Raw genomic sequence first — 21,713 nt, forward strand, 5'->3', positions numbered from 1 at the left:
AAACGATTGTGGCGCTGGGTGCTCTTTTGCCGTAAGTCGTGAACGGGAGTTCTTGTCTGGGCGGGAATGCCGTCTAAACTTTTGTTGAAGAGAAGTAGAAGCCCGTAATCTACTGGGCCTTCTTCGCCTTCAGGGCCGCCATCTTCCTCTCGCGGCGGCGCTTGGCAGCCTCGGGGCCAGACTCAGTGTCGAGCATGTAGTCCCACCAGCGGAAGCTGGAGGCGTAGTTGCCGATGAAGCGCTCGTGGTGGATGTCGTGGTGCTCGGCGCCAGCCCAGAAGGGCAGGAAGTGTCGCAAGCTCCAGGGGAAATCGTAGCCGCTGTGGGAATCGATGGCCTGGAAGAGACGGCCGACAATCCACACGTACATGGTGAACAGGTGCAGGTCACCGGTCAAGGAAACCCAGAGAATGGGAGATCCGACGGATCCGAGAGCGAGGAGCATAACTTCGAGGGGCGAGGCGTACTCAGCGGCCAGACCGAAAGGTGCCGAGTAGGTATGGTGCAGCTTGTGGATGTTCTTGTACAGAGGACCGTAGTGCAGGGCGCGGTGGAGCCAATAGTGCCATGTGTCCTCCATAACGAAGAAGATGGCGATGTGCATAGCCATCTTCCAGAGAGGGGGAAGGGCACGCCGTAGTCCATGCCGAAGTAAGTCGCGATGGGGTGGAAAAGCCAGATCTGGGGCAGCTCGACGGTGAAGTGGCTCAGCAGGACCAAGCTGGCGCACTCCCACTGTTCCTTCATGGTAGGAATTTTTTGCTGTAGGTTATGTCAGTCTCGAGGTCGAAGTGTATCAAGTTGGAGAGTGGACTGGGTCGAGCGTACGTTCTGGATCTTGTATCTGTTCAGGAAGGGCGTTCGGTCGATGATCATCCACGGGATGCAGCGGCCGAAGTAGAAGACCTCGTGCATGACGAAACTCATGATACCGGTGGCCAGGATATCATTCTGCATCCACAGGTACCAGGCCTAAAGGATTGGTTAGTGTCGGTGTATGGCAGATTGGGCTGACGTGGACCGAAAACATACCGCCCAGGCGCGCTCAACGACATTGAGCTGGATGTTCTGCTTGGTGACTTCTTCGAAGACGCCGAGATAGGTATCGGGTTGGCTGAAAGCCCCCGTGAGACCCGCGAGGGTGGCGTTGCTGCTCAGTTACAGGTTAAGGTTAGCATGCTGAAGTAGACGAAGAGGCTCGAGGGCGGTGGCAATGGGGGCTGCGCGAGAACATACATTGCTGCCATGGCGCGTGGATTGAAGAGGCACTACAATGTGGCGGTAGACCAGGAGGGAATGAAAGTGCGGCCGAGCCAGCTGTGTGGGAGTGAGTCTGTGTCAAAGGTGAAGAGGAGGGCTGCAGACGCAACAGCCTTATATGAGCCGGAGGATGGAGGAGGGAAAAAGAAAGGGATCAGGAACGGATAGTGAAGATCCCGTCTCGAATGATACTTTAAAGGGACCCCCGGGAGAGGCGACAAGAGAAACTGGAGATTTCCCACATGAAAAAAGGGTCAATTCCCAGGGACCAGGCCTATCAGGCGCCCCTGCTCATCTGCAAACCGTTAACGAAAGCTCAATGTTTCCCTGAGTCCCGATCCACCAACAATTGGCAGTTAATTTGAGCCACAAATGCGGCGCAAATACGGAGCTCTCGTATTCGGGTTAGGATACGACTAGCCTGTTTCGCGAACAAGTGACAGCCTTGGAGGACGCTGGCCAGGCTAGCCAGGCCCAAGACGGACTAGCGTCGCGATCCGAGGTGTGGCTAGTGCGGGAGCCCAGGAACAAAGATCAGTCGATCTACTGATTAGATGCTTATTGCTCTGTTGCCCCGTGTCCTTGTCGATGGGAATTCCCAGCCGATGCATGGGGGGGTTGTCGGCCAACAACTGACAACCAGCACCCGCTAGCCCACTAGCGCAGTAGATAGACTCTGGCCCAGTCCTGACTGTCCTGACCGTCCTGCCACGCCTGCACACAGGATTGCGCCTGCCGGGCAATTGGCTTTCTCGAAAGCTGTCACTCCCCGTCACTCCCCGTCACTCCCCGACCACCCGGCCCCGCGCCCAAGCTAGTGGTCTCTAATTGTCCCTGATCCTTCCAGTCTGGCCTGCAGTGCAGTGCAGTCCGCCAGTGAGTGCGGGCAATGAATGTGCTGGCTGCGGCTCATGCATCAATTTCTGGCCGACGTACACCTTAGCCCGGCACAGCACTCTCGATGACAATTTTTTTTTTAAATCCATCTCCTTCACTCCCTCTATTTTGCATATCTGGAGGTAATCTTGAGGAGCTGTCCGCTTCCTACTGCCGAAGCTTTGATGACCTCATATTCATTAAAGCCCCAAGCTCCCGCTTTTATCTGAGGTGCATGCGGCCTTCGATTTTTGGAAGCTTCTACAGCTACGAGGATACTTGCTGAATTTTGCATGCTTCTCCAATTTCTTCGTTGTGCTCATTAACCAAACATTCGACATCGACAGTTGGCGGCGATGCATGCCGTCGTCAACCGGCTCCAATTCGTCCAGGCCCACTTAAACATTCAGACCATCATCAGTCCATCATCAGAACAAGCAAGCATCTGCTTCGTTCAGCTTTACCGCTACTCAGCACGACCTAGCTGCCAGGTCACCTTAACCCTGTGATCCAGTATATACAGTACTGGGCTGACCACATACTGCTACATACCACATGCGTATGCACGACGCTTGGTCTATTACGCAACCCCGGACCATTTTGCTGATTGGGCTGTCCACAACCCTGGGACTCGTTCGGCCAGGCAGGGATCAGAGCCATGACGGTGGTGTCGGATCAGGTCCGGCGGCTGGATGCGCAACTGGACCGCATCCCCTTCACCGGTGCCGCCGAGTTCACCGCAACGCATCACGCTTCTGCTGAGCCATCCCGTGTCAAAGACCTCCTCCGCATTATCAAATTTCTTTCCTCATCCGCCAACGCCTCCACGGCCGCGCAGCCAATTCTGCCAACATGGCAGGTCAAGTCTCTCCTAACCCAGTCGCAGCTCCTGTCTGAGCCCAGTGACGAGATAACCCAGTATGAGACTGATCTGGAGTGGCTTCTCGTCAGTAAAGCTACTGTGCAGACTTACGGTATCATCATGAGGACGCTGCTCGACCAAATTGTACCGCTCAGCGACCACATATGGTATTGGGACACGGTTCTTTCTTCCCCGGCAAGTAGTAGTCTGTACATGGTCCAAACCTCTCCCATGCGCCTTTGGGGTTGGTCCCAGGAAATATACCAAGACAGCAAGGCCCGTCTACGTCGCAATACGGGCCAAGTAACTGGGCTGTTCGCCGAGGAACATGAAAGTACTTGGGGCAGCTATCTGTCGCAGAACTGGCAACGGTTCTATGGCATCGTCCGCGAGAGCATCCGGGAAAGGTCGCTTGCGGATATCCAGCGCCGAGCCAAATCCCCCTTTACTCTTGCCCAGGAAGAGGCACGCCAGAGACAGTCTAAGCTGAAGAAGCTTCGCGAAATGACGGCAAGCGGCCTCGGTGTTCTCATCGACGAAGGCCTCGCTTTTGGAGGCAACGGAAGTGATGATGGTAAAAGCGACATCATCATGTCAAATAGCCAGGAATGGAAAGGTGTCGTTGAACGCAGCGTGGCTTTGATGGATATGGTACTTAAGGATGTTCTTAACCTGGACTCGGGCGTGGCCGACTTCGAAGACAGGGTGTTTGCTGGCGTTGACGAAGACCCCGAGCTTTCCATACAGGTGGAAGACGACGACAGCAACAGGCCTTCCGTGATTGCCAAACGACTTCACTACCTGTTGGAAGATCAACTTCCGCTTCACCTTAAATCAGCCGAGCTTTTGGTCGGTGCACACGGTCGGCCGTCCCGCTTAATGAGATACTGGCTCCCTGCAACTGTTCTGCTCTTTTCGTCAAGCACAGTCCTTCGCATCCTCCTCAACCGCCAGAAGGAAATTCTGGACTGGGTAGCGGATCTTGGAGTGACTGTCAAAGATTTCTGGTTCAACTGGATCGTTGAACCGACACGAAAAGTTATTGGTACTATACGCCACGACTCCAACAGTGACATCGCCATCATGAGTCGGGATAGTCTCAAGTCGGACAGAGATAGCCTGGAACGCATGGTAGTTGATTTCGCTCTGGACAGGCCCACCTCGGCAACAGGCGCCTCATCCCTCTCCGAGTCTCAAGTGGCAGACATCAGGGCCAAGGTTCAACAAGGAGATCTGACGCCGGTACTTCGTGCATACGAGAAGGACCTGCGCACGCCTCTGATGGGGGCGGTGCGGGGAGATCTGGTACGGACCCTGCTGATTCAGGTGCAAAAGACCAAGGTTGATGTCGAGGTTGCGATGACGGGTATTGACACACTCTTGCGAAGCCAAGAATTGGTCTTTGGGTTCGTCGGTTTGACCCCTGGCATCCTTGTTTCCATTGCTGTATTCCAGTACATGCACAATGTATTCTCGGGAGGCTTCCGCAAAGATAGGCATACCGACAGATGTGTGTGGGTGCTGCGCGACATTGACAGAATCCTTACCGAGGCCACCCCCTCACCTAACAACCTCCTGTCCTACAAAGACCATGGATTGCTCGTCTGCGAGCTCCACGTTCTACGACGACTGGCGTTTGACCTCCTCCCCACCGATGCGTACAAGCAGAGGTTCTTGGAAGATTTGGAGGAGCTGGGCAACAACCTCAAGGGAATTCGCTCGCAGCTGCGGGCGCTGGATCGTATCCGCTGGGTATACTCCAAGTGGCTCTTGTAACAACAGATATATTAACACGGTCCGCAATGACACTGTCACAATAGGATGAGCCATGATTACTTAACGCGCCTAACGGTTGATATGATATATGAGAGTTGTTGGTTGTCGAATACCTACCCTACGGACCATATCCGCAGGCACCCAGTCACAGTAAATGGCTGCCAAATTACTTCTCATCGAGTTCTTTTGCGTCTGTGCGATGTGCGTGTTATTGATCTCGTTAAACCACAGCTCGCCGGCCAGATGCGTAGGATATTGATTGAGTTTGGTATTACACTGATTTGAACTTATTTCCACATCTACGACTGTTCATATTCACCACCACAACGTCGATGTGCATTGATTTGCTTGCATAGATGGATACGTGGCTATGCAGCTAGGCATATATGCAGGGTAGACACGTACAGCAAGTTTCCAGTCCTGCCCACCCTCATACACAGACGAAGACTGATACAACTAGGGCCATGGATTTCGCCCCATTCGCTGGTCTTGTCCACCTGTACGCAAGCGCACCCGTGCGAAGGTCTGCCTACTTATCTATCCTTGTACTGTACATCGTTTCAGGGGTTTTGCTTTGCGAGGGTGCCCCTAAGCCGAAGTTTTGCTAGCCCCTGACTTTGGGGCTTGGGATTTGGGTGTGCAGCATTCAGCACCAGCCCCAGACGCTACAGTGCCAGCCAAATTCCTCATGGCGCAGCTCTGTTCACCTCCTTGCTGCTGCTGCTCTTCTACAATCTCTCCAAAGTCGCGGGCCAGGCCGTCGCAGATGGCTGCAAGCTCGACGTCCTGTGTCGAAAGTCCCTTGGGACTGTGGGTGGTCCAGCGGATGAAGGTCACGTTGTATACCTGTGTACATCATTGATGCAGTATGTCAGCTGCTTGCTTTCTGTATACAGAGCGACGTTGCATCAACACCCGTGGAGGGTATAAGAGGCGCAATTAACGGAGCTGGCAAGGGCTTTTTGAAGTTGGCAAAGTACGAATGCCCCGAATCGTACAACCCGCTTCAAGGGGTTGGTTGGCAACACCAGGGTATGTGGCTATCAAAACAGCAATGTGCTTCGTGTAACTTGAAGAGCATCTGCAAGATGAAGCGAGCCACTGAACTCAACCAGCCAGGGTACCCGTAATGAGTAAGCAACCGCATTTGAGATGCCAACTTCTCTTTACTTCCTTGCATTTGCGAGGGCTGCAGATTGTTCTCCAGGATTTTGCTTGATGAAGTGCAGAAAGACCCCGTGGGATAGGCTTGGAACTTACATTTGACCATTCCGGGTGATGGTTCTTCAACTTGCATTGTAAAGAGACTGCGGTCATGAAATCCTACCATCGCACCGGATTAGTCAGGATCTGTCAAGAGTTTGTAATCTCATAGCATGAAATAACAGTCTGGTGATTAAGGCAGTTGCCTGCATCGCAGTGGTGCGCTTTTAGCATGACTTTGCTCAGCGTGTCTGCTTGCTTCACGACACTGATGACATCCCCTTTGTGGGCTTAATCCACGCGAATTGCCGAGGCTTGACAACGAGGTACAGTGCATCAAGTCAATAGCAATGTTGATCTTCATTCCGTGGAACGCAAGAGATAGGCAGGCTATTGGGCTGAGTCAGGGACATCTACCACCTGCCGTGGTGTATCCCCCCTCCCAATAGGAGGGGATCCGCAGTTCGCTTGAGCCGCAGAAACGACGAACGCATATGCGACGTAAGGCTTGGCAACTCTGTAGCCCATAGAGCTCATGTCTTTTCGTGATGCCTGGAAAATTAATTTCCTGATAGGGCAGTCCGAGGTTTAACGCCCCTTTTTCACCCTCCGGGGCCGGAAGCCAGATCCAGCGCTTGCTTGGATACCGAACATGGGGTAAGCATAACTTACCCAAGTCTTCGCAAACGTCTTGAACTTGAAGCTACGTTCGAGTCCCTCTCCGGAGCTGATCAAGTTCCACCGACCTCCTGTCTCAGCCAATAGTGACTGGAGCTTTGGCTTTAGAACCACCTCATCTGAGCCTGCAGAGAACTTGGCCTGGGCGGTAGCGGCGGTAGACATGGCCACACGAGGAATTCGACAGAACTTCTGAACTCGGGGCTCCGAGTACTGAAAGCGGTTTCTTGGGAGTGCCACTCGGGGTACTGAGTGTGGCCGCTGTACTGATGAAGTAGATCGCGTGCTTGTTCTCGCAAGAGAGTGAGCGTAGCAGAGCCACGCTGGCGAGCCGTTCATTGGTCAATTAGATATGAGCACTAACCATACGGTCAATATGGTGACGAAGCAAACAACTTCGACAGGCGAGACGGAGGAAGGCAATGTATTGATGGTGAGCGTAGCTTTGGAACGGCGATGTTCATTAAACTGCTACCTTACATTTGATAGAACCTTGGACGCTTTGGGCGCTAGGGCCATCAGCCGTGCAAAATAACCCAACCCAGGCAGGGGCGTGGGTGCAAGAATTAGCGGCTCCGTCCGGGTCCAAGTCCGCTTGGTCAGGAAGGTACTGTACATCAAATACCGGTGTTTCCTTTCTTCCCATTGAATCACCAGCCAATTCCCCCAGAAAACATGTAGGTACATAGGTACCTACATAGTCAGCCATTGATGTTTTCCTGAAAAGCTGAAAACATCTATCGAACTTCTTCCTCGAGAGCCATTCAATCTCTACTGCCGTGACGCGCTCGATGGTATAGGTAGTGATGTCTGGGGTAAGTAATGTGCATACAAGATGCAGCCGTTGCATGCGTCTGATGCGGGCTAGGTAGCAACAGGAAGGTAAGCCACCCATCAACCGTCTCGTCTTGCGGCCATATGCGCAAGGTTCAAGTGCATCAACAGCGTGCAGAGAGTGCAGAGGGGTAATTTGAAGCCGCATGCTCTCCAGCATATCAGAACCCGTCCATTCGCTGGTAATTATAGCCACTGCTTAATAAGGGGAGTCACCAGGTGTCTCGCTGCATAACTGACCCTGATATCAACTCGCAAACCTCAGCCTTCTGCTGCAACTACATCCATTGGAACTTTTGGTCGATCACTCCATTCATCATGCGTGTGCCTCACTATACGGAATCGACAGAGTGCGGCAATGGCGAAGAGGAGAGCCCCGCGACTACTACCGTCACCACGCGCTTTGGCATCAGGAGCGACCTCTTGATCCCAGGTTGTGGGCAGCCTATCAAGGAAGGCGCTGTGGTGGTCACGGACGCCATGATCGAGTGGGTTGGTGACTTCTCCAACCGCCCGGCCAAGTATGACGCCGTCAAGTTTCACCACGTCAAAATACTCATGCCAGGACTGTGGGATTGCCACGTCCACTTCGGCGGCCATGGCCTAGCTTTCAGTACTTTGAATGCCAGCAGCTCGTTCTTGCCAGGCGCACCCACCTTGGCCGGCGCTGTTACCGTGGTCGATTTACGTCGCACCCTTGATGCAGGATTCACCTCTGTTCGGGAGTTGATGGGGGTGGGTGGGACATTTTCCTCTTTCCTCGATTATACTTACCTGCCTGCGATCTACTACAAGCGTGTGGAGAAACTGACACGATATCAAACCAAAGTATGCAGGATATCTGTGGCCGGGCATCCGAGACGGATATCTGGTCGGCCCCAATGTCTACTCCTCACTGGCAGCCCTATCAATCACAGGCGGCCACGGCGATGACCACGAGCTGCCCCTCTGCGCGGTCAAGCAGTTCGGGGAGGCAGGAGGCGCTTCCTATCTGTGCGATGGCGTGGATGAGTGTACCAAAGCCGTCCGCACCATGGTACGCAGAGGAGCGCGATGTATCAAAGTCTGCTCCTCAGGAGGCGTGCTTAGTCTTAATGACGACCCCGAAGACCGCCAGTTCTCGGATGATGAGCTCAAGGCCATCGTCGACGAGACGGAGCGCTCAGGTCGCGCCGTTGCTGCCCATGCCATCGGGAAAGCCGGGATCATGGCAGCGCTCAGAGCCGGTATCAAGAGCATCGAGCATGGGTGTTATCTGGACGAAGAGGTTGCGGCACTTAGTACGTGGTGGAGTTCGCGTTTATGTTCTCCAATCCCCGGAAGCAGAGGCTGGCATGGCTACATCCCTTATCCTCCGAATGAGTCCCGACCAAAGTGGCGTCTATTGATTGCATATAACAACAGCAGGGCGTTTTACCGGAGAACCTCACGCCTTTTTCTTATCTTGACATCTTGCCTTTCTACATAGGCCATCTTGTTGGACTAATGCTAACCCTCGGATTCACAGTGAAGGAGAAGGGGGCGACCCTCGTTGCAACCCGGCATATCCAAGAAAGCCTACTCCTTGACCCCAGCGGGTTCCCCGAGCCCGTTGTCAAGAAAATCAAGAAGATCGTCCCCTTAACGAGGAAGAACTATGATCTGGCCATACAGCAAGGTGTCAAGATTGCGCTCGGTACCGATACCTGGAACAGCAACCCAGGGCACCGTGTCGCCCACGGCAAGAACGCCATGGAACTCACATATGCAGTCAAGGCGGGCATGACCCCGCTACAGGCAATCGCAGCCATGACTGCCAACGCTCCGGAGGTCCTGGGCAGACTGGCGCCCAAGAGCGGTCAGTTGAAAGCTGGATATGACGCAGATCTAATAGGCGTGGCAGGGAATCCACTGGACGACCTCGCTTTCCTCACAGACCCGAACAATGTTACGCACGTCTGGAAGGGTGGGAAACTGTATAAGTCGCCAGCGTAAATATTGCATGTCATGTATGCAATAACACCTGCGCAGTATTGGGAGACGAGGGGCGAGGCGAGGAGGAGGGGGTTGGGTAGACATGTAGGTATGGGGTTCCACAAGTCTCTCGACCGTCCTCCGTTTAATCACCCTTGTCATACACCCATGCAAAGAAATAAGCAGTAATGCACGCTCGAGATGTGCTACAATATAAACTACCACGTCGGCATTGCCCAACTGGCGCAGCTTCTACTTTGAGCATGTCATGTACAGACGGTGTGGTTACATAAGCCAGATAGTCCCCATCTTTCCTCCGGACTCGCGTTCTGCTGCGTCTTATGGCCGAGACGGGACGGTGCAACCTAACTGTCCATACGCAAGCGAGAGCGACGAGTGCTCTGGGAAGAAATGCGTATGCCCCCGGCCAGTGCGGATCACTCCTCCAAACAGTAATGTTTCTCTTATCGGCGGAAGTGTGTCTTGATCATCTACCTACTTTGTGCGACTCTGTGAAGCCACTTGGCTCCGAGAGATGGTTTTTTTGGTGGCTGTTACGCAGTTCTGTATAAAATTGCTTTCTCACATCTTACTCATGGGCCGGTTACCTTGGGGTATGAGTGAGTGACGAGCGCAGCACTGGTGATGAGTGATCGTAACCTGGCCCTTAACCTAGCCGTCGTATGGCTTTTTCGGACGTTGCATCAACGGCGCCTCACCACACAACACAACTTTCCCGATACAGCAGCAAAGCAGGTACTTTTTTCTTTATTTTCTTTTTCATCGGGCGAGGGAAGAGACCGAGGTTTCCTTCGGAATATCGTCCTCATACTGGGCTACACGTGATTCTTCCGGGTTGATCTGCGAGCAGGTCGTACTGTGCGCGGCCCCTCACGTCTAACAACTGAGCTTGGAAGTTGGGACCCCATTGTGTGTAAGCAGAACCTGTGCCGCAAGTGGATTGTGGGTTTGTGATGTATCGTGCGTGCGTGCGTGCGTGCGTGCTGCTGTTGGGTGGGTTTCGTTCGCCTTGGGGCAAAATGAAAAATCTCAGAAGAGATCCATGGGATATCTTCTCGCCGGTCAGGGGCGGAGGCATCTCTCTCGGCCGATATTGTGCACGCTAGGGTTCTGTTTTCTTACATACCGTGCAACACTCTTCACCGTCTCACAATAAGTAAGTATAGGTAGATAGTATGTAAACATCCTGCTTGCCTCGTTCTGTGACTCGGCAGGATGGTGGGTGGGTTTCGGGAGGTTTGATGGTAAGATTACTAATAGTAGGAGTTAAGGCACGGATGACCTGATCACTCCCGGTGGTCGCTCGAGGGCGCATCTACCACATGCAGGGAACTGGCTGGCTCTTTGGCTCCTGTAAACACCAGCTCGAGTGGGTTGGTACGTGGATTATGTAAGTCCCGTTATATCTACATACATACAAACCCGGGTAACCAACAGTGTGCTGAGACATATCGGAATCCAGGAGACTTTGTCATATGGTAGGCCGACCTAGAGACCAAGCGAAGAGTAAGTCGACTAAGCAGTGGGAGTGTGCGTCGACGGACGAGTGACTGGATTCGGGTGCGTTGTCGAGTAGGTATGTAGTACTTTTGCAAATCCCGAGGGGTCCGGGCTCTCCTTGCAGTTGGAAAGTCCGGCACGGCATCGCGTGCCAAGAGACTGGGTTCATATCTCAATCTCTCGAATCACGTGTGGTGTGACGGATGACAAAAGCTGCAGGGTTCAGGACGGCGGGACGGGCTGATTGGTTCATCGTGCGATGCAGCCAATCCGCTCTCCCGTAGCCAGAAAATGCTACATTCGTATGCAAGCCATGCCGATGTGTACTTTGACGAAGCTGGTGGTGAGGGTAGCACAAGAGAGATTGAGTGTGGGTGGGAACGGACGGGTCAGCTTTTTTTCTTCTTCTTACTTTGTCAGCGGTCCCCGACGTCACTCATTCCCTCACCTCTGGTCCCCTGCTCTGGTACTGGCACTGGTGACTGACGACTGGGCTAATAGAATCACGGTCCCGAGATGCATCCACACACACCCACAGCTCGGGAATGTCTCGTGCAATTCGACGCGGATTCGGAGTTGGGCCGCCCCTGCTGCTGCATCGCATGGGCACGCATTTTGCAGTCTTTGAAGCAGTAGAATCTGTTGTACCCTCCAAAGTCGTCAATGTGCACTGGAGTGGCGCATGGCCGCTCTGACCATCTTCTTCTGCTGCTGCTGCTGCTGCTGCTGCTTCTGTTTTCTCCCTTTCACACGTGCGAGCGATACCTCAAACAGGAGCCCCAAGGCTGTCTTCATACCAGCTATGACACGGAGAGACGGCAGTTGTGAGGACCGATCCACGTTATTCGCTGACTAAAGCAGAACGAATACGGCGTTTACTACTTCATCCTTGGCAATGCTGTTTGCAGCACGGCACGCTATGTGTGTTGGTCTATAGGCAGGTCTGTCTAGCGCATCGGGCTGACAATGCAAAGGGATGGTGTGGGATGTGTGCGTTATTGTCCCATTGGCCCAGCCCGGGCTAGGCGAGAGACTAGGAAATTAGTAATACGTACGATTAAGGAAACAATTCCGAAATCAACCACCTGCGAGACGTGCAAAGACGGATGCGAGGAGGAGGTTTCGAGGAGAGTGATCAGAGTGATCGGGGAGTACGTACCTTGCTTACCTCTTAGATACCGACGCCGTGCGGCGCGGTGCTGTGCTGTGCTTCCTCTCCTGCTTGCCGCCAATCAATGTTATCATTGCAGAATAATCTTCTTCGCCAGCTTCGTCTTCGCTGGAAAGATCAGACCGAGCAAGGACCCCTCCCCCGACCTCCGATGTTCTGTCCGACTGCCGGGTGCTGTCGAATCAAGGGTTTAGAGTTTCCTTATGCAACTCGTGGGGACCAGAATAAATTGGGAACAAGTTTCAGAAGAAGCACCGACGATGGAATGAGGCGGCTCTGGTGAGCTTACATCATGACACCTCATCGACTCTGGGCAGGCATTCCTATCGTACCACCCTGGCCTGGGGACATGGAAGGTGGTGCTGGAGAGTACACCCACGCCTGCATATGGGCACTGTAGATGGCAGAACAAGCAGCGATCTCATCTCAACAAATATAGCCTTACGTACATGCGCCGATACTGGTATTTCCCTTCGGGCCAAGTCGAAATGTCCGAGTATACGGTTTGTCCTGTCCTGCACCCTTCGACGTTCGACGAATCGAAGCCCATACGATCCGAGTTCGGGTGGAGGGAATAGCCTATTAGCCACGCCACTATATCCGCCCATTGCAGTTAGCAGGGTTTCGGGAAGTTGGAAGTACCCGTTGGGTACTTTTTCTAGTTTTCTCCATCTGCACAAACGCCTTTACCTCTCGGTCCGGATTCAAAGTACAGTAATACCAACAAGTCAGAAATTGCTGACAAACCCACTATCCAAGTCTCAGTATTTGCACAGCCGAGCGCGTCGTCAACTATCCCCCTAGCCCGTCAAGGGAGCGCGAATTACGTGATCAACCCCATATATTCCATTCCTTCGCCGTCGTTTGCTTCGTCTACTATCAGCAACACATTCGTCCATAGGCCGTGTGTCGTAAGTATGCGTGCAGCTCTCCCGCATTCGCAAACAGACGACTCGAGTCGACCCTATCCATACGGCGACGGTAACAGTCGTAGAAGTGCTAAGGAGCTGCACGTACTTATTCGTACAAAAAGTTATGCACCCATGCAAAGTTGTGTAGGGCGTCTTGGGCGTGAAGGCATATTCCGTGTCCTGAGTCAAACCCTGAAGCAGACAAAACCCAGGAAGCAGGTTGCTGGAGAGTGGGAAAAAGCGCAGAGGGTTTCGGTCCCATCTTCTAGAAGATCCATGCTCGGGGCGAACAAGTGCAAAAAAGGACCATGGTCAGCAAACCGGCCCGTTACCCGCGGCAAATCCTGTTCCTCCTTCTAGAAAGGCTCCTGGTTGCAACCCAGCCTCACCTCCCAATGTTTACCCTCCTGGGCGTAGCACATGTACCCAAGTATCTGGTCGGTTGTTGGTTCATTTTATCTCCCAGATGCGCTCAACAACAGCGAGCGACATGACATGACATGGTTGGACACGCCAGAGGCCCAAGACAGACATGAGCGTTTGGGGGCACCAAGTAAGAGTTGGCGAGTATGTATAACTCTTGTTTGCATAACTGAAATCATAGACACCTACCCAAATAAAGCAGTATGTAGACTGGGCCTGTTTTCTTTTTCTTTTCTTTTTTTTTTTTGTTAGCTGGTTGGTGTTCATCTGCTCTGTTTCTTTTCTTTTCTTCGATTTTGTTACAGCGGAGTCTGGCTGGCTGAATAATTCGTCACTTGGTTCCGGATTACGAAACCAACAGTAAAAAAGTCCGGCGCTTGGTTGGACTCTGGGGCTCGTGGGGCACAAGACGACCGTCTCCCGATCACCCTCACTTATTAAGTAATTGTACCTGCTCTCCCTCGCTCGCTCTGGTGTCTCCGCCGTCGCACTTTCGTTTCCCTTCCATTGCATCGCCGTGTGTGTGTGTGTCCTGCTTTTACTTTATGTATTGATGTACATCCCATGTAGTACAGGGTATCTCTTCTGCATTCTCGCTTCCTCTCCTCGCCCAGCTGTCTCCCGTGACCCTCGGGCAATCGACAGCTGTCATTGGTTCCGGCATGGGTAACTTAGTTGTCAGCACCCAAAACCCGGCTCGTTCTTTTACCACCTTCAACCAACCATTGAAAGTTTATTATTATCCAAGGGCCACCACCTATCAACAGGCAGCCAGCACCAGCCAGCACCAGCCAACCGACGACAGACAGACAGTACCTGCCTGCTACAGTACTCGCTACCTCGTTTTGTTCGGCAGCGCAGGCCATACCAATCCAAGCCCCATCAAATCTTCCTTAATACCTGCATGTCCAATCCGGACCAACGCTGAGGAAGCCCCAGGGATCTCTTTTCCACTTTGCCCGACCATCACCGACCTGTACTTCCCAAACTCACCACTTGCTATCGATCTCTCATACAGTCAGCAGCAACAAGTACAGGTCGCCTTTGCAGCAGCCCACGATTCGGCCCCAGCCAAGGACCCAGACTCCGGCCAGGCAGGCAGCCTAATCTATTGATCGGTTCCCCGATACTTATGTCATCCCACTATCGCTCTGCTTGATTCGTAAAGACAAAACCAAAGCTACACCCCGGTACTTCCTTGTCTGCGGCGGGCTGGCGGCGGCATTTCCAGGAACAACCAAAGAGAGCCAGCCAGATCTGGTCTTGTCGATCCTCCGGGCCATACAAGCTGCAGCGTCCATCATCGGATCTTCCCATTTTTTCCCTTTCCCTCGCCGTCGAGGAGAGCTTCGCCTCGCCGTCATAATCGCTGCTCGGTTCTTTCTTTTCTCCCATCGACGTTCTCTGTTGCGCTCGTCCTTCGCATGATGGAGTACACAGCTACTGGGGCTACGGCGGCCGCGCCCGCTCCTGCTCCTCCCACAGGCGCCTCAAAGGTAAGTTTGGAGCAAATCGTCATCTCGTAATCATCCGCCCTCGTCCAGTCCAATCTCATAACATCCCATACCCTACCACCTACCACCGATCTCCCTTCCCATCGCTCTCCGGTCGTCAGCCACCACCAAGTTCTACTGAAACCCCCCGCCGTGTTTTACCATGCATGTTGGCATACGAATACACGAAATGTGCATCACTGTTTTCTATTCCTCCCCCCCCTCCCTTCGTCCCCGAGTTATCCAGCAAATCAGCACCATGGTCTCTGTCGTGAATGAGTGCATCTATTCCCGTGGCATTCGAGTCTTCACAGTCTTCACTGCAGCCAAGCGGTAGGACTAGTGTGCTCGTCCGTCACTACCATCGCCATAACCATCGAACTGTATCATCTGGATGCTGACTCAGAATCGGACAATAGGACAGTACAAGCTTCACTGGTGAGTACGAACATGATTTTGTTTGTCTTCTTTCTACCATGATCATATCTCCCCAGATATGATGGGGAATGCATCTTATTGCCGATTACACACGATCGGAGTGTACTGGATTTCGTGAAGCCTACCCACGATCCGGATTACTCTAGCTACATGGATCCTCTCGATCCTTTCTATGCCGGCCCCCCTCCCCTATCGTTGACTGACCTTCCATCCACCCCCCTCCCTGTCCCTACCCATATTCCCTCCACACTTGAATATGTAATCACACTCGTACATGCATATATACGCACAACCTCAGCCTTTCGATGGCTCCGGCCTTGTATTACCCTATGTACATGTACACGCTCCTCCCATGTCGTCTCTTTATTACCAAATACCCGCCCTTACTACCCTTGCCTACCGGTCTTCTCAAGTCATACATATTTCGCCTCGGTCCACTCCATAGCTCCCCCAGGTTCTGCTACTAGCTCTCTATCCTGGTCCTGTCGCTACCTGTCTCGATCTCGCATTTCCCATCGCATATACCATTTCTTGCAACTCCAGCAGTACTGCCTGGGCTCTGTGTCGCTAACTAGCCCTCAGAAGATCCGGACTTGCGAGCTAAACTCGCACACCAAGCTACAAGTCTTCTTAACCAGACCGACTCAGGCCCCAAGGAGACTAGGGTCCCTCAGCCTGTTGTACCTCCGCAACCGCAGATTCATCCTCAGTTGAGAGCAGCTGGTGGCGCTGCGAACTCCACGGAGACAATGCCTTCTGGCCTTGCCGCAACGTCCACTCATCCCGGCGCAATTCCTTCTGCTTCATCTGCTATGGCAGTGCACGGGCTTTTGGATCATGATCCTGACCATGACCACGACGGGGACGATTCTATCACGGATGGAAGAAAGGCTAAGCGGGAGCTCAGCCAGTCGAAACGTGCTGCGCAGAACAGGGCCGCCCAGGTATGTGATACTTCGTGCCATATTGGCTTGCGCATGGTCACGCTGACCCAGTCAACAGAGAGCTTTCAGGCAAAGAAAGGAGCACCACATAAAAAGCTCGAGCAGGAAGTACGGGACTTCCGCACTATGGAAGAAACTTATAAAGCCGTCCAGAATGAGAACTATGCGTTGCGTGAATACGTCATACAACTACAATCGCGATTGATGGACAGCCAGATCGAGCTTCCGCAACCCCCTCCTGGCCTGGCCTTGCACCCTCCCAGACCCAATGCTCCGCGAGCCGTTGCGCACCCTCAACCACCTGCCAATGTGTTAGAACCTGCGCAGGCTACCAGCTCTGCAGGTTCTCTTGCCGATGTTGCTGCTGCAGTGCATGCTGGAATCAGTGCGAGAGAGCCGCCAAGAGACATGCCTGTTGATGGTCTTTACAACCGGGTGAAGCCAGAGACGAGCGAGGAGCGGAGCGACGATGAGATTCGGCGGCAACTTCAACGAGACACCACTTTACCTCCTCCGTCATCCCTGCGAGCATAGAATTTCTGTTGGTGATGTGGAAGAGGGGCGCAAATAAGGAACTTGGGGTTGGAGATGGACGGCTTTTCTCTAATTTTGCGTTCATTTTCACAGGGGCGTTTATGGCAGCATCATGGGATGTTGATCACACTGGCGTTCAGGCTTGAATGGGTTCGGGCCAAGAAACGGTGTCACTGGCATTACGGGGGCGGGCAAGAACCCGTGTAGTATTGCTGTGTTGCATTCTTACGAAGTGGTTGTGTTCAGTGGTGTATTCGGCAATGCAATTCAGCCTAGGCCATCTGAAATAGACTTCTGGTCAATATAAAAAGTAAGATATGGAGAGGATAAATGTATGTTATGTATCATTTGGTCACTAGAGCCGGTTTTGAAATGGGAAGTTGTGACAGCCTCCAAACAGTTGAATTACTCAATCCTGGAAACCCTCTACATTGCGAATAAGACTTTTGGTATGGCATCGTCTGAAAGCGATTCCGGACGCAGACAACGCATGAGCCAGGTTCATTCTTCATTGCTTTTACCTTAGATCCGTCAGCGCGCAAAGGTTCCGCCCTATTTTAATACCACGGCATTTGACTTGAGTGAAAGAATTAGTTACAATTTTGTGCCTCATCCCATTATCTATCGCGCGGTACTGTTGCGCGCCTTGTGCCCCTATGCCCTCAAGCTCAAGGATATGAATTACCCAATTCGTGCTCCTGTGCCATAAAAGTCAGTTCAGGTGTTATTCACTCATCAAGCATGCCGCTCTAGGTTCTGGGTAAGTGTGGCACGGACGGGGGCGTCGTGTCAAGGGGCGGCCAGTCAGTAAATGGTGTGAGTGGGTGCTGGTGATCTGGCAAGGCAGGAAGCAAGTAGATGAAGGAGAAGGAAAAGCCAGCCACAAAAAGAAAGGGAAAACAGTTGCGATAAAAGCAAAAGCGAGAATAGCCGCAATAGGCAGGCAATATTCTGCCCGCTCTGTAGCTTGCTCACCCCAACTCCGCGACGAAGTAGAAGCCACACACACACACACACACACACATACAAACACATCCCCCAGTCCACCTGACTCATCAAGGACGGGAGCCGACGACCAATGGCACGTGAAGAAAGCGAGCATAGCGCTGCCAAGAGAGTTATGCCAAGCCCAACCGCAAGATCACTCCCCCTCCCCCAATTTCTCGCAGCTTATGTCAGCACCAAGAGGCGCGCCGCGTTGGGGGACATCTCTCGATACTGGGGCGGCCCATTGATTTTGATGTGGGCTTGGCATAAAAGGGGTGTGGCGAGAGCGGGCGGTGTGGTGTGGGAGCAACAACAGAGCAAGAATAACTCCGCAGGTAGCGACGAAGAAGTGGTTGGTTGGTTTGATGTTTTTGCAAAACCATTTTGCCCTCATTCTCACTCGAGAGTGGGCAAGAGAGGCACAATGACATGACCAAGCAAATGGGGGGGGTCACCGCTTGCAACGGGCGTAGGGAAAACACCGCACATCCATTCCTGGCGCTGTGCCGCCTCGGTGTGCGCCGTAAGTCGCCGTAAACTCAGCGAACAGCAATTCGTCTCTTAGCTCGTCCCTTGTCCTGTACGACGCCTGGCTGGGGGAAAGAGGGGCTGATTCCGAACGAGGTAAGGTTCCTTTGGCTGACCAGGCTTGACCGCATAGGGAGGAGAATGGTCGGGGGCCGCGTTATTGCCCGAAAGTGCACAGTTACTGGAAGGGGAAAGATGGGGTATGTGGAAGGGTTTTGGGGTAGCAGGAGAGGAGTTGTTTGTCAGGCAGGGCATGGGGAAAGCAAAACGTTCTGTGGCTGGTGTGCAAATTCAAGATAACAAGGGGAAACGGAGAGGGACTGGGAAAAGGATTGGTGACATACCTTTATGTAATCGCCTCCCTTCTCGAGCCACTCGGCCCTGGTCACCGCGGCGGCTTTGTATCCGGAGGATCCCACCCAACCTGCGGCACCTTTCCATGCATCCAGAATAGCATTGTCTGCGCGGCGTAACTTGAGAGGACTGTCGACCGGCAGCAGAGCCGTGAGGCCTTGGCGTAGGCGCTCGTCGAAATTGTCGAATAGAGTGTTGCCTCCAGTCAAGAAGATGTCGCGCAGGAAGTCGTCTCGATTGATCGTGGGGATGCCCACCAGTCGTTGGGTGAGGATGTCACCGCACATCTCGACAAGACCAGCCTGGTCCACCCCGGCAATGGATGGCTGGAACACAACTTCGGGAACTCGTATGCGCTCCACGTTGAGATGGATTTGGTTGATTTCGGATTGAGCACCCGCATCGAAGGGCCGTGGGCCACGCAAGAAGGCGTGTAGAAGGGATCGGCTCCAGTCGGATTGAGCCTCGTAGGTGTCTTCGTGCGTGAAGCCTTTGTCGTAGCGTAGGAGATCCTCTTCAATCGTCTTCAGGTTCCCCAGCAGATCCTCCTCGCCTTCTTCGTCGTCGCTGGCATTCTCCCCTACAGCGATCTGCCTGTACACACCCCAGTCGTCGTCATTGGCACCGAAGTTGTCGTCGTCTCCCCCGCGACGTCGCTTGGTCCGTGGACCATCTGATGCCAGGTTGGCGATGGACTTCATCCGAATCTGTGAAGCCAACGACTTTCGGTTGCCCTGATCGGCCTTGAGGCGGTCAAGCTCCTTCATGCGCATCAACGTCTCGTTGCGTATGGCACGTTTCTCCTCCAGCCAACCCTCGAGGTCATTCTCACGCCGTTCTCTATCGAGACGCTCGTCCTCGGCAATACGAGCTTTCTCTGCCTCTTTCTCTGCCTTGGCTCTCGCTCGCGCCTCGTGATTTGACTTTAGCAGACGCTGGTGTCGCTTTTGCTTGAGAGCTGCCTCGTCTAGTTCCTCATCGGGTACATCCAGTAAATCGAAATTGGGAGCCTCTTGTTCCTCTTCAGGGTCACCTCCCACATCCTTGGTACGAGCCTTCTTGACCGACTTCTCCAACTCCTTGATGGCCCGCTCAAGCGCAGCTTCGTCCTTCATGTCTTCGGCGTCGAGCAGCCGCTTGGTGTCCTTCTTGTTTGAATCGGCAATCTTCTCTTGCAGTTTCTTATAGTATTCGAGCTCCTGCTCCTTTCGCATCAGCTTCTCCAGGCGCATCTTGGCGGCTTGTTCCTGCAGTCGTCGGCCACTCTCCTTCTTCCGCTCAGCTATGCGTGCCAGTTCTTCTTCGCTCTTCTGAACAATGACTTCTTCTGTAAACGGATATTGGGTAACAATATCCCGGTCTTCCAGACCTGTCCAGTCCAGATATGAACGAATCTCGTCATCGAATTCCTTCGAGACGTAACCGTGGTCCTTCAGCATATTCTCAGCCTGGGAGACATTGAGCTTTCCAGGGAATGATGGGTATTTGAGTCGAATAAGTTTCAGAAGATATTCGGCGGCATGCCACCCACCCCAGTTCAGGCGAATTGCCTGGTTCAATATCGCCTTGGAATCGTAAACGGGTATCACGTGGGTAGCGCTGTATGATGATGACACGACCAGACCTGTGCGGCCCTTGTTGTGTCGGTAAGAGAACAACGAGTCGACGCCCGTTGCTAGGGAAGGTGCGCCATATGCCTCGAAGATGATTTCGTTCATAGCTACGAATGCGCGCGTTAGGATTGACTGTAGATTTTGACATGATGGGGGGTCCTTGCTCACATTTTCTCGAATACGGCAGGTTCGCGACAGTCTCGGTCATGACGATGGGCATATCTATAGAACCCTCGGCGTCGTTCATGCCGAGCTTGAGGAATGTCCAGTCCAAGACATGTTCCATGACATCCCAGTTGGTGACAATACCGGTTCCAGGTTCAAAGGCGTTTCTGATGTGGCCTCGGGCGGTCGTATCGGCGTAGCAATCGTTACCCGCGAACGAATATGTCTTTCCCAGCTTTCGATCCCTGTATTTAGCCATGATCGGGGGTATATTGAACCTGGGTTGCGCCTCAAAAGACCATCCAGCTCTCACGGCCGAGGAGCCTATGGATTTCCCCAATATTAGCGACCAGTGCTCACGAGTAGAAAGGTACGGTCCAATTTGAAGGTATACGCACCATTGTCGATGACTATAGCGGCGCTGCCAGCCGGCTGAGCCAAAGCCTTCTGTCGTCCATCAGGTTGCTCGGGTGTGGGCTTCTCGAAGCGGTTTTCCTTCATAGGGAATATCCGCGCCGGAGGATACGTCTTCTCTTCGCGTACAGGTAGCGTCCCAAAGCCAGGCACCGTCGGGTCGACAGCAGAGGGGGCCATTTTGGAGGTCGGGAAGATGTTCTGGTGTCGATTCGTTATCGTGATCGAGACTTGGAGGTTGAATCGCAATTGATCAAGTTCTGCTGTTGCGCATGTCGCATCGGCCGATCCCACCAAATGGACGAAGGTAGGCGTAGTCGAGGATCCGCGTGAATGAATAAAGGCAGCAGTTGTGTTGTTCAATCAGCGCATGTTTAAATATTCCGAGTCTGTTCCGCACAGCGTCCAAGATGGCGCCGGATGGGTGCGAGAGAAAAAAGAAAGCTGAATAGACAGAACTGTGTTTCCCAATGCCTGTTCACTTTCGCCGTCGCTCGCGACTGAAGAATGCAAGGCTGACGGGTGTGCTTGTATTCAATGAACAGGGATCTTTAAGGTCCAGCAAGCAAGGGTTCGCGAGCTAACCTAAACCAATGTTAGTGCCATTGAAGCTATGGCCATCGACATGCTTGTACAATTGAGATACCTATATCAACGTCTGCCTGGTCTGTAACCAAGCAACTGAACGGATTATATATCACTTGTATTCCTCATGAAGCCCATCTTGCTGTCTACTACATGAAGCAATATATATTGAAATCACTCAAGCGTTTCG

The 21,713-nt window shown here is 53.0% G+C and overlaps 6 protein-coding genes across 6 annotated transcripts; 3 read left to right on the plus strand and 3 right to left on the minus strand.

Annotated features, from left to right (window-relative positions):
* Window positions 1-109: 109 nt before the first annotated feature.
* Window positions 110-1,247, minus strand: PG986_005326 (C-4 methylsterol oxidase; the record flags this gene model as incomplete). Its single annotated transcript, XM_066841548.1, has 5 exons — window positions 110-610; window positions 634-762; window positions 829-972; window positions 1,033-1,150; window positions 1,237-1,247. 5 exons carry the CDS (start codon window positions 1,245-1,247, stop codon window positions 110-112), a joined length of 903 nt encoding a protein of 300 aa, XP_066701410.1.
* A 1,547-nt stretch (window positions 1,248-2,794) lies between these two features.
* Window positions 2,795-4,774, plus strand: PG986_005327 (nuclear control of ATPase protein; the record flags this gene model as incomplete). Its single annotated transcript, XM_066841549.1, has 1 exon — window positions 2,795-4,774. One exon carries the CDS (start codon window positions 2,795-2,797, stop codon window positions 4,772-4,774), a length of 1,980 nt encoding a protein of 659 aa, XP_066701411.1.
* Window positions 4,775-5,362: 588 nt separating this feature from the next.
* PG986_005328 (pterin 4 alpha carbinolamine dehydratase-domain-containing protein) lies at window positions 5,363-6,820 on the minus strand (the record flags this gene model as incomplete). The annotated part of the gene is made up of 3 exons (XM_066841550.1): window positions 5,363-5,620; window positions 6,035-6,097; window positions 6,650-6,820. 3 exons carry the CDS (start codon window positions 6,818-6,820, stop codon window positions 5,363-5,365), a joined length of 492 nt encoding a protein of 163 aa, XP_066701412.1.
* Window positions 6,821-7,807: 987 nt separating this feature from the next.
* PG986_005329 (amidohydrolase) lies at window positions 7,808-9,463 on the plus strand (the record flags this gene model as incomplete). The annotated part of the gene is made up of 3 exons (XM_066841551.1): window positions 7,808-8,224; window positions 8,319-8,769; window positions 8,997-9,463. The coding sequence occupies 3 exons, from the start codon at window positions 7,808-7,810 to the stop codon at window positions 9,461-9,463; spliced, it is 1,335 nt and encodes a 444-aa protein (XP_066701413.1).
* A 6,685-nt stretch (window positions 9,464-16,148) lies between these two features.
* Window positions 16,149-16,877, plus strand: PG986_005330 (uncharacterized protein; the record flags this gene model as incomplete). The annotated part of the gene is made up of 1 exon (XM_066841552.1): window positions 16,149-16,877. The coding sequence occupies one exon, from the start codon at window positions 16,149-16,151 to the stop codon at window positions 16,875-16,877; it is 729 nt and encodes a 242-aa protein (XP_066701414.1).
* Window positions 16,878-17,545: 668 nt separating this feature from the next.
* Window positions 17,546-21,118, minus strand: PG986_005331 (putative ARP5-Actin-related protein; the record flags this gene model as incomplete). Its single annotated transcript, XM_066841553.1, has 4 exons — window positions 17,546-17,575; window positions 18,737-20,466; window positions 20,528-20,848; window positions 20,923-21,118. The coding sequence occupies 4 exons, from the start codon at window positions 21,116-21,118 to the stop codon at window positions 17,546-17,548; spliced, it is 2,277 nt and encodes a 758-aa protein (XP_066701415.1).
* Between the last annotated feature and the right edge of the window lie 595 nt (window positions 21,119-21,713).

The sequence above is a fragment of the Apiospora aurea genome (assembly GCF_038362705.1).
Source record: "Apiospora aurea strain CBS 24483 chromosome Unknown utg000004l_segment0_segment0, whole genome shotgun sequence".
NCBI classification, from domain to species: Eukaryota; Fungi; Ascomycota; class Sordariomycetes; order Amphisphaeriales; family Apiosporaceae; genus Apiospora; species Apiospora aurea.